Genomic DNA, 15069 nt, shown 5'->3' with positions numbered 1-15069 from the left:
ACTAAGGTTTCCAGCTCAGGTATCTTCATTTTACTAAGAAAAGGCCTGAAAATTACATAGGAAAAACATAGAACCTGAAGCTGATTTCAAAAAAAGAAAACAAAACAATGACTTCATCTGTTTTGGCCAAGTTTCAACAAAATGAGATTCAAAGAATAAAACTAGACAAAGGACTAGACTTTTCTTTGGTGTCATCATTTTTACTGGGAATTTTCTTGCCTTCTCTTTTGTGCTTTTTTCAGAGGAGTAATTTTTGGCAGGATTCATAAAGTCTGATGCAACCTTCATATTTTGTACATGAACTTAGCCTGCAAAGATACAGATTTCCCAGGTTAGCTTTGCTGTCAAAGGCCAAGTGCTCACTGCCAAAACTAAAATGATACATTTTGTAAGAAGCCAACCCTTGAATGCAGTAGTTTTTAATCATCTGTAACAAGGGTATTTGGAATATATATGTATTTTTAAGCTGCATGGTAGTCATGTCTGAAGCTGCTTCTTCAGATCTGTCTAATAATATGTTTCTAAGTCATGTCATAAATACACTTTATTGCACTACAAGATCTGGATATGATTATTTTGCCAGTTTTTTCATGTATTAGACCTCGTAGATGTGTCTTCAGCTCCTTATGTAGCGTATGAACCTACAACCACTGCAGTTCTGGTTCAGTGGATCAAACGTATGACAAAAGCTACTGCTGACATGAGGAAATCTGATGAGTCCTGAAAGCATTAATAAAAATATTTAACAAATAAGAAAAAATGTGGAATATTGAGAGGGAATGACAATGAATTGATGTCTGAAATAGGTTAAAAAAGCATGCAAGTGGGAAACGGCTTGGGGCCCTTGTATCATTGTCAGTGTGGCCTTGCCTGTTTCCTATTCTCTACCTTTGCCAACTTCTATCTTGCCCCACCACCCCTTTTCCTTTCTATTTTTTTAAATCACTTTCACCTTTCTGACCCCCTCTAATAGAATTAACCTGAAGTTTACAAGTCCTCTTGCTGTCTTGGTTACACTTCTGTGCTTAGCTGTCTTTCTGTTTAGATTATAAACTCCTTTCTTTGCATAAATATGTATTGATCCCAGGAAAACAAGCGTCTGAACTTGACTGCCATCCAAATACTGATGTAATGCAAATGATAATATTTCAGCCCTTTGATACCTCTTTGTGATGCTCTTTTTGTGCTCCTGCTTTTGAAGAGAGCTCAAACAGAAAGCAGGTGGAACTGGGATATGAATTGAGCTGCTAGAATCACTTTGCCTTCTTTGAAGATGCCAAAACAGAATAGGAAGATGAGAATTGACTTGATCTCAAGCAGACAGGAAGGGAGTTAAAGGAAGGAGCTGCATTGTGTTAAATCAATGAGAACCATACAGTAACCCCAGATTGACATCCTGACATTGTGGTGTTTGTGTCTTGGCGTTGCATCAACACCAAGTGATAATGAATTGTAACAACAGCCTGTCAAAACTTAGCCCGGGGCCATTTTCTGCCTATTTTGCAGGGAGCTTTTTAATTCTTTGTGATGAAAATGTGGCTCTGCATGGCTGAATAACACTACTCACAAACACTGCTGCTGAGTTTACCTGAATCTAACTTCCAATTTTATCCTTTGCAACTCCTCTACTTGCAGTGGTGGAAGGCTGGAACCATATGGTATCCATATGAACTCTGAAGCCCACTCTGCTTTTTAGCCTTGCTGTAGTGGAAAACAAGAGGTGACAGATAAGTCACAGGCAAATTCTGCTCTCATTTACAAAAGTGCAAACTAGGTGAATTTCCTGTGAGTGACACTGCAGTAAATAAAAGTGGTTTCTAGAATTATATGCTTGATGTTTTAAGAAGGTCTTACTGGGGGGATTTTGTAGAGGTAAAACTGTCATAAAAACTGTCAAAGAATGATAGCAACTGTAATATCTCCTTTTCTTCTTCCCCCTTTTTTTTTTTTTTTTTTTTTTAATGGCTCATAAGAGTGATTCCAGATTACAAAGAATATAAAATGCATTAGCATTAATCTAAATTATTCTCATTGTAAAGGTGTAGTACTGGATAGAGTTGAAAAGCGTTGCTGGGAATGCTCAGTGACCTGCTTAGTGCACAGCAGCAAAAGCCCCATATGTTGACCAGTAAAGAACATACTGATTTTAGAAGGTATTTTATGGAGACTAAAAATAAACCAGAGACATTTGTGGGTTGCTATGAAAAAAATCTAAGACATCAACAAAGTATTAAGCTAACTCAATGCCAGCTAATCCAAATTCATATGAACAAAAGGGTGTCAGAACATTGTTGAGGGCATTAGACTAGAAATCAAACCTTTCACATGTACATTTTAGTCTCTAGTATTGTGGGATTAACTATTTTCTAAGTTTTTTTCAGGGGAGGTTCAAGTCTGATAAGGTTGAAGCTGTATTCAGGATTATTATTTTTAACTACTAATTATTACTAGGTTTCATAAGTTTAACTGACGCATCACAATCTTTCAGTCTTATATCAAGTAAATAAAAAAAGATTATTTTTAAATCAGCCTCAAATCTGGCTTATATGTGCAGCTGTAATTCTTGGAAGAACATCCTTTCAGTCTGGCATTTGGATTGCTTAACACTGGACACAATTTCAAATGAAGTCTTTAGTTAAAAATTGATACACTCCTTTGTCAGTACATTACTAAAGGTATTTTTTAGTAAATCAGTATTCATCTGCATTCCTGTCACCACAGTGTAATATTAACATCATTGTTGGGGTACAATGTGTTTTTGTAGAAAAAGTATTTTAGAATATTTTATTTCAAACAGTTCTCATACTGGGTTTTCAGATCTATCTAGTGTGGCTCTGTGTGGTTGAAGGTATGGAACTGGCTCATTAGAACTGGAAACATATAATCAATGGTTAAAAATTTGAAGTATATTTTTTTTCAACAAAGTCTTACTGCTTCTATGAGATGCAGTTGTTTTGTAATTAGACTAAAGGACTAGCACTGAAAGTTTTCATGTCTTGTTGTAATGCTCTTGTCCCCTTTCTGAGCAATGCTGAACAATCATTAAGACAAATTTTTATTTTTTTAAGTACAAGTAGCAAAAATAAATTTTTCATTACTGTGACTTATGAATTGATGAATGAGTTCAGAGCCCTCAGAAATCCTTAAGTGGAAAAAGCTATTGAAAAGAGAGATTAAATGTCAGACATCTCATTATAGTCACTTAAAATATATAGATTCTGTTAGAAGTTAATTCTTATTACAAAACCAGACTTTAAATGTACTACGTAGAATCATAAAAACCAGCATTTTTAATTCTCTTCTCGTATCAGTTATGTTGCTATTACTGGAATATGAGTGATGTTCTGTCACCAGCACTGCAAGCAATGGATTAAGCAACATAAATGGTTTTTATATACACAGTAAAACTGCAATATGGCATATTTGCCATAGCACGTCAGTTCTTGAACCAAATATTCCTGAAGAGATTCTGTGTAATTCATCAGATATCTTTATTGCAAATGTAAGTATTCCCTTCTTCAAAAAAGAAATATTTCCTTTGTTTGTTTTTTTTTGTTTTTTTTTTTAGGACTGCCCTTCAGATGTTGGTGACTTTAGGGCACAGCAGTGTTCAGCCTACAATGATGTCAAATACCAGGGACATTTTTATGAGTGGATCCCTGTGTATAATGATCCCACTGCTCCCTGTGCCCTCAAATGTCAAGCCCTGGGAAAGAACTTGGTTGTGGAGCTTGCCCCCAAAGTGCTAGATGGCACTCGTTGTAACATTGAATCCCTGGATATGTGCATCAGTGGAATATGCCAGGTATGTCCATGGTGTTAATCTATGACTTTTGTTGTGAGATACTTTGCACATTAAGTGAGCACTTTTTTATTTTTCATATTCACGTATCAGTTTAGATGAGATGTATCTGCAAATACTGCCAAATGGGTTGTAGGTAACTTCCCTTTCTCTTGCACACAAAAGTTCCTGAATGCCTTAGCCATTGATATTTTTATTATATAAGTAGAAAGTGAATAATGCTCACTCTACTGTTTATACATGTAAAAAATAATGACTCTAGTTACACTAGTTGTAGCTTTCTTACCTTTAATATTCCTGTCACGGTGTAATGAAATTACATAGCCTTGCATTTCATTTTACTCATTCTTTGAGTCTCATATCGCATTAATTCTTTTGAGAAAATCTCTTGTTTCATGGAATCCAGCCCAAAATGTCACATGTGAGTGTATCTCTCTCTCGTTGTATGGGTGAGTCAGTGTATGCTGTGATTGTATTGTTTCACTGTGAATCTACATTTCTTAGAACAGTTTGGATTTGTTAAAGATCATTCTGTTCCAAACCCAATTTCTAGAAATATTTGTTATTATATATTATGTATTAGAGGTATGGTATCGACTTTACACTGTTGGTGTAAAAACTGAAAGTTACAATAATTGAGGCTTGCCAGCTTTGCCTATGTCTCACTAGCAAAGAAATACTGCAATCTGAAGCTTTATGCATAGAGTGGGTATGTTATTGCAATTAGTTTCATTTCTCTGCAAGTAACTGTTGTTCTCTTAAATGCCTAAAATGTATGTGACTTAAAAATGGAGGATACAGCCCAGTGGTCAAGATAACTCCATTGTAGGGGAAAATTTGACACGCTTGGCAGAAGAGTGCTGCATGGATTACAGCAACCTTAATATATGATCTACACTTTGCTGTAGGCTTTATGTGACCTCTGTGTATACTGTAGTTCCAATACCAGTCATGCCAACACACAATGCATCTGCTGCCTGTGAAATAGAAGAATTCCTTACTTTTCCTCTTCCAGAGACTGCATTTGTGAATAGGGCTTCACAGTGGTATCCAACAGTGTTCATTACCCTGCACATTTAAAACAGGATATAGCTCTCTGAACTCTGGAAGCACTTGCCAAACAATGCATTTCTTTCACAATAATCTTAGTGATGTCTTCTTTTATAATACAAGCTTCCAACCTGGAGGATGTCAAAGCCTTCTGTAGGTGGTAGGTCTACAGCAGCCTTTGCTGTTTGTCTCCATTGCAGCACAGAATTGTCTCAGTGAACATAATGGAGCTCTGGGTTTTTCAGGGGCTTCTGAGGCTCCTGTTCAAAGCGCTGTGTTTCCCACAGTTTCAAAGTTTCCTGTGCTTCCCACAGTGAGCTCAGACATCTACCATCCTTCATACATAGCATAAAATTCACTTTGTCTAGAGAGGATTCAATTTTGTGAATAGTAGTTAAAGTTAAAAGGGCTGCCTTCAATGTTTCTTGTTGGTATTTTGCAGTATTCATATATATATATAATATATATATATACATATATATCTGACAGGAAATGGAAATTCAAAGAATACATTATTAAAATAAACTAGGTAGTGGCAGAAGAAATGAATCATTCCAAAAGCAGGCACTGGAGTCCTTTTACACTGTTAATGTGAATGGATTACTTTTCTAAATCTTCAGGGGGGGAAAAAAAAAAAAACAAACACCACCAAGTTTAGGATGTGTCCTGTGCTTTAACTTATGCAATGTAATTAATTTATAACTTAAACTCATAAGCTGTTAGGTGCTTTCACTTTATTTCCATTAAGTCACTGGCTACTGCTGAGGTATTTTTGCACAAATGGAAAATGTCTCCTTTTTAAAGTCTGTATTTGATGATTTAGAGTTGGATAGTTTTATTGAGGTTAAAATGAGTCTCTGCTCATTTGAAAAAGCTTTTTCTTTTCGTGAACTGTTCTGAGGGCAGTGGGAAGGTTGCTTACTCGTTGAGAGGAACTGCAGGTGGTGAGGGACTTACTCAGACACCCCCACCCAGCTTTGTTGCTACTCCTGTTCAAGCAGGAAAAGAAAACAAATTGACATCTAATCTTTCCTGGAAAAATATGGTTATTTAGTCAACTGCTGTTAAGAACGAGACAGCAAAGTTGTGATTCTCTACAATTGTTGCTATAAGATCAGTCTGTTGGGTTCTGACATATATTTGGCACAGCCTACGAATATCTTGGCAAGTGCTTTTACAGTTTACTCATCTAAATAAACATGTCATTCTGCTGATGTGGATATCTTCACTTTTATGCCTGCAAGCAACAAAAAGTTACTATAAGACTGGCTTGCCTGTGTCCCTTTCCAGCTGGTACTGGTTTTGCTCATTTATTGTCCCAAAGATGGCAGGTTTTGTAAGATCTCAGATTCCCCTCCTCCCCCAGCATGATTTCACTTTATTCTGTTTCCTTCTTATTGGTAAGGTAGGGCTGCATCACTAATTCTGCCTTGGATTCTTGTTCAGTTTCTCCCATTGGTAGCACAGGAATTAACAAAGGCAGTGAGGTCCTGTTGTCCAGCTTCAGTTCTCACTCTTTGCACTTCCCATAACATGCAGAATCCAACTAAGTAATGCTCTGTCAAAGGAAAATGTGATAGGGCAAAACTGCTCTCTGGGTAAGTGGCTTGAGACTTCAAGGGAAGTAAAATCTAAAGGTGATGGAGCAGGGAAAATTTTATTGGGACAGTTAATAAAATATTTTGGGGTTCCTTGTGTCTTAACTCAGCGGAACTGTTTGATCATGTTAGAGTCTCCTACCACTGTGCATCTGTTACCAGAGCAAATACCTGGGACTGTTGTGTTAGATAGGAACAGGTCAAAATTTCACTGCCAGGAGGATTTTCACGTTTATCATCTCATATTTTTTCTAGTCTCTGCACAATTCTCAACATGTTGTGTTTGGTTTTTGTTTTCTTTTGTTTTGTTTTTCTTTGTAATACATTCCTACTGTGCCCATCTGGATGTAGGTGGAAACATTTTAAAACATCTGCATGTCAGACGTGTGGGCAACATGAACCCAGTTACTCCATCTGCTTTGGGGCCCTGCCTCTCTCTAGTTTTTGCTTTTAATTGATGCAGACATATCTTTTTTTTATGCCAGAATGCAGAATGGGGTGTTAGTTGTGTCAGTACCTGAAATGGTTATGGTGATAGTTTTCCTAATATGGAGTAACATATTTGGACAATAAATACACCCACTACCAAAAAAAATCTGAACTCCTCAAGAGCAGCCTGAGTAGTTCTGTCCCAAGCTGTCCCAATTAGGTCAAAGATGATGTAAATCCTGTGCTGAACTTTCCATTTAGTGTTAGCAAGTTGTTTGAGTTCCAAAAAAGGCAGACACTACACTACTTCGTAGCATATGGCATAAATTTAGCTGACATCAGAACAGATCCCATATGTCAAGTGGAGTGCCATCAACTTCTGCCATGCGAGTTCTCTTCTGTCACATGTCATGATATGGTGAGTAGGTGTGTCTCTCATCACCAAAGCACTCTTATGTTTGATGTAAAGGTCTGTTGGAGCTTTTATTGAAAACAGTTTCTGAAGCTTTTGGAAGACTTTGTTTTATGAGCTTTGCTTGTGCTTATAATCATAGCAGAATAATAATTTCTTCTGAATCTTGACTCATTTTATTCTGATAGTTCGTTACTCTCTTAATTTAATATTTTTTCTATACTTTCCCTCTGAGTTCCTGTAGACACATCTTTTTGTCTGTAAATTTTAAAGAACTGCCCAAGATGTACAGGTGGTCTGGTGGTCAGTTACTTAGAAATAAATGTTTCCTTTCCATCCAGTATTGTTGAAGACATAAGGCTTTGTTTCCCACTCATGTGTGTCAGAAAAGTTAATTCTTGAGCAACAGTTAAAAAACGCTTTTTCTTTTTCCAAAATGACTGTTTACACTATTTTTTAATATTCCAGAAAAATAACAGAAATTTCCATATTGCCTTTTTCTTCTTTTTAACCTCCAAGACTCAAGTATCTTATTAATGATTTTGAGTTAGCTTTGTTTTCAGTGAGTCTTCATACTGAACCTGCCATTTTCAGAATACCTTTAGTAGGCAATGCACAGAGCAAAGTATGTTTTGGGGAATGGAGTAAAACCCCAGTGTAAAACCCCATATTCTATCACTGTATTACTTCAGGCACCTGGGTCAGCAGGCTGGATCTTATCCAGAGTGACTAAGGGAGTTACTCATGTAGATCCAACAAAACTTTCTGGTTCTGAGCTACATATCAAAATCTTCATAGTACTATACATACATGTGACATATGTCATAAAAATGAGGAAAGCAGCAAGCTCCAGCTGCAGTTCAGCTGGGAAATGTTGGTTGCTCTCCAAATGTCCCACTGAAGGATGGGACTGTGCTGAGTACAGGTTACCACATCCTACATAAGCCCCCTGCACCACCCCCCACAGCCTTAGTGGGTTGGAAACCAGCAGAAACCAGTATCCACACTCTAAGGGATGCACCCGAACCACTTGTAATGTCACAGTCCACCTTGGTGTAGTGGTTCAGTTTCAATGACATTGGCAACTCAGATGTGCTTCTCCTACTCTTTCTTATGGAGAAATATTCCCCACAGGGATTTTTTGCATAGTAAGTTTATCCTTTCTTGTCAGAGAAGTGGTGGGTTTTTTTCTGATCTCCAGTTTCTTATCTGTATTTCTTTTTTTCTAAGTGAGTCTCTCTGCAAAGTTTTGATTTGATTTAGTGAATTTTGTGGAAATGCCATTTTATTTCCCAGTCTAGCAATATCCTAAATTTACATGAGCAGTGACAGTAGAAAAACTGGCCATTTGTTTGTTGTCTCAGTAACCTTCAAATCCCCTCCCCCAGTGTTAAACTTCATCTGCATATAGCAAAGCAGACTTGGCTGGACCCAGTCATAAAAGCAGCAAAACAATCTGATTCCATATCTTTATTTCTTTTTTGAAGGCCTTCTCACAAACAAGCCAGGTGGGAGCCTGTGTCCTATCCTCTGAGTGTGCATATTTTCTAAAATTGAGCCCGTGTGGGAAAGGTTACTTGCTCCCCTACTGGGTGGTCCTATAATCTTTTAGCTGCTCTAGCATGTGACAGATCCTGTAGTAAGAGTTAAATGTTTTGGAAACACTCCATTTTATTTGATGGAAGTGGATTTACAGAAATGTGGAACACTCAGAGCCTCTTGCCTTCAGATATAAAAAGTTTGCAGAAATATGTGGAAAGTCTTTTTAGGAGCCTTTCAGTATGCAATGAATTTTATGCACTGTATTTTTTATCTTCCGTGGGCTTTTTTTTATTGCTTTACATTCTTTTCCTCTGTGTGGATGGCTTGGGAATTTGAACATCATGGTGTGACTCCTTGTGCCCATCATTCTGACTTATTTTATGCCACTGTCCAGAGGTTTGCATTTTGACACACTTTGCCTTTTCTTCCTGCTTTCTTATCTCTGAACAACAGCTGTTAAGTCGTGGGCTGGGACATTCACTGCTGATCAGAGTACATGCTGGAGGTCCCTAAAGGGGCTGTATTCTGTTTATTAACACACGCTGAAGCCCATGTCAGCTTCTCCAGGCTGATACTGCTCTGCACTGACTCGATTGCAGGGATGTGAGAACCTGTCCCACTCTTTGTCCTTTGTTAAACTGAGCTTAGACACAGCTGAAGGTATGAGACAGGACCCTTTGAGGACAAAATCATGTCTTAGACCAAGCTAAATCTTCAGTGAGGATAAACCAGAGTTTGAAAGTGGTGCTTTAAAGTTAATGTTCCACACTACTTTTAAAAGTAGTAATTAAAAAAAATAATAAAGGAAGCTGCTTTCTTAATTGAGGGGATGGTCTGGTATCTTTCCCTCTGCTTGTCAGAACCAATTACTTGTAGATGATGAACATAGGAAAGAGCCAGTGGGAGTTTTTCCTTTATATTATCTCTAGAGACAGATTTTATCTTTGTAGAAATAAAGAGCAAACTGAAATTATCACAAAGCAAAGGATGTGAGCAGAGATTGCAAAGTAAATGAATAGATGGGCTTTGAATAACAGCAGGGCAAAAATATATAGAAAATATTGACTAAGAGCAAGATTATCACATGATAGATTTTATACTCATCTTTTTATTACCATAAATTCCCATAGCCCTATTTAAAATTAGTTACTTGTTGAGTGGATGCAGACATTCCTAACATCTGCCTGTACTGTGATTCTCTGCTAAGTAGAACAGGAGAAAATGCAACAGCTGATGGTGATGCAATAAGATCTGAGTACTCTGATTGCACATAGACTGTGCAGTAAATACAGCCTTAATTTCTCCGAAATTATTTTTGTGATGCATCTGTGTTTGTAGAAATAGAAATACTTTTTCTCTGACAAAGACCTTAGTATTTTAATTTTTCTTGTTCACAGTGATTTTAATAAACAACAACAGAGATTTATCTTTTTGAGCATGTAATATTTTTTCACTCTTTTCCTCTACTAGTAAAATAAAACATGTGTCCTTTCTTAGTCAAGTCACAAGACTTGGTGAAGATATTACTGCCAGAAATAATTCTGAGGTTATCTTGTATTTTCTGCAGTGCTGACAACCTTTAAAATTATGTAGATGATTTTGTTCCTTTTTTATCTTAGTTCTGATCTCTTGTGAGGCTGAAAGAAGTTGGTTATAATAATCCAAGTCCTACAATCATGGTAGCAGAGCAGTCACATCCCTTCATGGGGTCTGTTTGTTGTAATAATCTTTAATTGTGTGGTTTTCACATCTTGACAAATTTCATATGCAGTGAAAATCCAATTGCCCCTTATCCACAAAGTTTGTGCAAACTTTCAGGAGATCAGCAGCGGTGAAATGAATAAAGGATTTGCTTACTGAGATACTGCTATTTAAAAGGGACTTTAAAGACCACCTGGTTCCTACTCTCCTGCATGGACCGGGACACCTCTCATTAGAGCAAGTTCCTCAAAGGTCCCTCCAGCCTTGAACAATTCCTGGGATGGAGCATCCACAGCTTCCCTTGGCAACCTGTGCCACTGTCTCACCACTCTCACAGTGAATAAGCTATTCCTGATTTCTAACCTAAATCACTAAATTCCCTTGTAAGAAGCCCCTCCCCAGCTTCCCTGTAGGTACTGTAGGCCCCCTTCAGGTACTGGAAGGCTGCTCTAAGGTCACTCTGGAGCCTTCTCTTTTCCTATTGATGTATATAATTTCACCTGAAATAGAAATAATACCTGAAATAGAAATAATAATGACACAGCACATAAATTGTGCTTGTTATGCAGAGATCTCTGGTTTTACTGTTTTTTCACATAAGTTTTCTTTTTATAGAGCATAGGTACATCTTCAAGTTATGTATTTGAAGTAAATATCTCAAGTTGTTAGTGTCCCAGAAACATTTTATTTATAACTGACATACAACATTTTTATTATTGATAACGCACCTCTGTGGAATGTGTTCTATAAAAAATGATGTTGTGCCTGATTTGAAAGAGTTGCTGCAGCTAGGAGTGGTCAGCTGAGGGAGTAACAAGGAGTTCTGAAGAAATGGTCTAACAAATAAAAATGAAATTTCAAATCCTGGTTGAGCACTGGGTCTGCGTTGGCAATTTTAGTCCATGCTTTTAGTTATGTTTATTAAGACTCTGAAGGAGTTTGGGGATTTACCTGGTTTTTTACTAAAGGGCTTTTTTTGCCATACTCCAGTCTGGTCCATTTTCTCATCATAGTTCATTATAAACATCTTCAGAAAGGAAGTTCTGTCTATTTAACAGATTATTCTTTGATCTTCCCAAATAAAAATTAACATGTTATATTAATTTATCTGTTTAATTTCTCAGCTGAATACCCTACTAAGTAAATAGCAGCTCAAGAAACAGCTGTGGGAACTTCTGAGTGATTTTTGGATTCGCATTTGCAAAAATATTTGTAATGTTCCACAGTCACCTCTAACATAGCAGTAATTTCATTTTTCTCTTTCATCTGTATTACTGTACTTGATACCCTGAACGTTTGCTCTTCCTTTGCCTTTCTAAACTTAAATGAACTATTCTAATCATGGTACAAAATATATAACGCCCTTCTTTATTGTCTGTCATAATAATGTTGCATACTTACATTTAGTTTGTTTGTTGAAGTTTGTTTGTTGAAGCAGATGATCATTTCTTTTCATTGCTTAATCAGATGCATTCTGTCCCAGTTGCTTGCAACAAAGCAGTATTATTCTTCTTTATAGGTTTTTTTTTCCTTTGGAATAACACAGCCAAATAATATATTCAGGTTCTCTCCTAAAGGAAATAGTCATCCATAACACACCTGTTTTTGAAAACAATCCTGTCATATCCAAATTCATAGTTACCCCATCATGGCCAGTTTATTAAACACACAAAGTACCCATTTCCTCAATACCCTTTTTATATTAAATTTCCACTTACTCTTCATTTTGTTATATTTTGACCAGTATTCTCTCTGCTGTCTGAGGAGCTTACAACCTTGTAGTTACAGTACTTGTATAATTTTTTTTTGGATGATACTATTGCTGACTGCAGATTTCTTGACTTGAAAGAGTCTCAGTTCTTCCATTACACATTTTGTATTATTGCTTGTTTATGTAGCCTATACGAAAATCATCTTATATAATTATTTCTGACTACACCCTAAAAGTCTGCACATGTTTTCCCAATCTGCCTGTAATACTTATAGCTGATTCCTTTGCTCTGTTAGCAGTGAGAAATGTGGGGTAAATTAACCCTACAAAATGCCTTAATTGTGTAAATAATACTGACCTCTTTGGCTTGCTGAGATGGTGTGTGAGCTAAGGAAGGCTGTTGCCACCTATCATTTTCTTGTTCTTGTCATAGATTTGCTTTCAAATGCCCATGTATTCTCTTCAAAATGTTTCATCAACACTGTGTTTTTCTAATAGCTATTGGCTAAATATGAATAAATTCATATAATCATTGCTTAATATATATATATATTCATGTATATATTTATATATTAATATATTTGTAACAGCTGATGATATAAACATAATCTCAGAAGTTCACCAGGGGTGAATGCATCTAGCTGAACATACCACCTTTCCTGGCAGTCGGGGCTTTTCCCACATCCAAGACCCTTGTAACTAGCAATGTCCTTTTTATTTCTGTGTAGTTGTGTATTATTAAAATATAAGCAATAATACTATGTGAAACAGTCCTCTAAAGTAGGCTGCTGGGTTGATTATATTTTTTCTTACATTCCATGTAGGACACAATAGTGCCTTATGTTTGCACAGTTGTATAATTTTTGTTATATGCAACAAGGTTTTGTTTTCATAGTGACCGTGTGTAGTAACTCAGTATTTATGTTTATTATTATCATGTTGGGCTTTAATGGGCTGATCTTAAAAGTACTCTGCTTGCTCGACACCCTCCTCCCACCAAAGGCTCACAGGATCTGTAGCCTACAAATATACAACAGCTTAAACTAATAAAAAAAGTTATTTCTCACACAGACTACCACCATGTGCAGTGTAATTTTCCTTGGAGAATTAACTGGTGAATGCATAAACATATTCTTAATATTTGGAAAAATGAGATTACACAGTTAAATGGAAATGTGTTTGTGAGATCTGGAGGGAGATAAAAGTTGCGGTAGTTCTCACAATTTACCCCTATCTGCCAGTATTATCTGTATGAGAAGAAATGCAGGAAAAGCAGTTGGGAGTAATAAATCCTGAAAGTCTTCCTAAGAGGAATATAGACTCTCTCAACTACTGCACCTCATTGCATCATCTGAATGCTTCAGAACTCTGGGTAAATTTATTTTTGCAGCATCCCTGTGAGGTGAAGAACTGCAGCTACAGCCCTTACACAAGTTGTAACTGAAAAGCAAAGGAAATTTCCAAAGGTTAAGAAGCGTGTTGTGGAGCTGAGAATTGGAAAAAGAGTTGTCAAGTGTAAAGCCAATGTGTCAAGCACCAAATTATTGTATCACTTGGAATTTTTAGCTGCTTTCTGATTCACACTGTGGCCCAGTCAGCTTCTGTTGCTGAAATGGTGGTATTTTCATTCATTTCTTCACGTTTATTGGTGACAAAATGGGAAGATAAGCTTATTTGGAGTATACTGGCTGTGGTCTTCCTTTTGTTATTTTCTGGGTGTGCTGGTGATGAACCCTGAGCTGAAGAGAAAAAAATCTTCAAGCATAAGCATTTTAATCTTTAATTCAATCCTAAATTATAGTGCTGGAATTGTCTGTGAGTGTATAGTTTCTATGTAATATTTGTTGTTCCATTTTTACAGCTAAGTTTCTGTTAATGCTAAACATGAAATAATTACAGTTGAGCTGCTCATTTGTTCTTAAAATTAATTCTTTGCTGGTCTACATGAAGATCTCCTTCAGCTGCAGGAATAGAAAAAGTTTCCTGCTGATGATGTTTTCTATAGTAAATACAAACTCTTGTGTAAAGAGATGACACCCATACACCATGTCCCTCAGCCAAAGCATCATAAACTGTCCTCCAAAATGCCCTACTAAGAGACTGAAATTTGTAAGGAATGAGGAAAACAAGGGATAAGGATTGGAGTGGGAGCTGAGGCTGCTTTGTTGCTTTTTTCTGTAGATGAATGAAACTTAGAGGCTTCATTTCTCTGTTTGGCAGCTGATGCACATGATTTGTGTGTGGGTTTTAACTCATAGAATGGGAGACCCAAGCCTGCCTCTTACGTGTGGACTCAATCCTCACCTCTCCAAGGGGATTGTGTGTCAGTTTTGGCATAGGGCAGATGCAGTGAATCTTGGCAGCTTAGACTGCCCCTTCCAAGCATTTTTACACAGGAAGAGGAGTGTGCTGGCTGGTTTCAGAATTCTAGCACTGCTTTTAACCGTGAATTTTCAGAGTGCCTTCTATCCAGTTGTCAGTTTGGAGTTTGGTTAAATATCGAGATAAATTAAATGCACTTCTCAGGGCTGTGTGGCTATGAGAGGCATGTTGGCTGACTTGAGAACACCTGAAGATGCATATTAGCTTTTTAACACATTGTTCAGCATTTGGTACTCCCTGCAAATTCATTCTACAAAATGGTGAAGGGTAAGACAGGTGAGACCAAATATTTGTCTCTGTTTTGACAGGAAGATGCTTTCAGTCAATGCTGCCTGTTCTTTGTCTTCCCATTCTTACTGCCATGCTTCTTGTAGGTTGGATGATATGATGAAAAAGGAAAGTGCCAAAAAAGTATCACCATTATAGTTTGGATAGTTTTCAG

At 37.0% G+C, this 15069-nt stretch overlaps 1 protein-coding gene across 9 annotated transcripts in view; it reads left to right on the top strand.

Annotated features, from left to right (window-relative positions):
* Positions 1 to 15069, top strand: part of ADAMTSL3 (ADAMTS like 3) — a 176268-nt gene that overhangs the window by 86275 nt on the left and 74924 nt on the right. For 8 of the 9 annotated variants that reach the window (XR_011727981.1, XM_071754418.1, XM_071754420.1 and 5 more), the window contains one exon: positions 3569 to 3805. Coding sequence is in view for 8 of the 9 variants with exons in the window: in XM_071754418.1 (XP_071610519.1) it covers positions 3569 to 3805 (237 nt within the window). In the remaining variant the exon portion in view is untranslated. Of the gene's footprint in view, positions 1 to 3568; positions 3806 to 15069 lie in introns of those variants that run through there. The other variant, XM_071754421.1, reaches the window with a different exon arrangement.

The sequence above is a fragment of the Heliangelus exortis genome, chromosome 11, assembly GCF_036169615.1.
Source record: "Heliangelus exortis chromosome 11, bHelExo1.hap1, whole genome shotgun sequence".
Taxonomy (NCBI): Eukaryota; Metazoa; Chordata; class Aves; order Apodiformes; family Trochilidae; genus Heliangelus; species Heliangelus exortis.
This window is presented reverse-complemented; position numbering and strand designations above follow the sequence as displayed.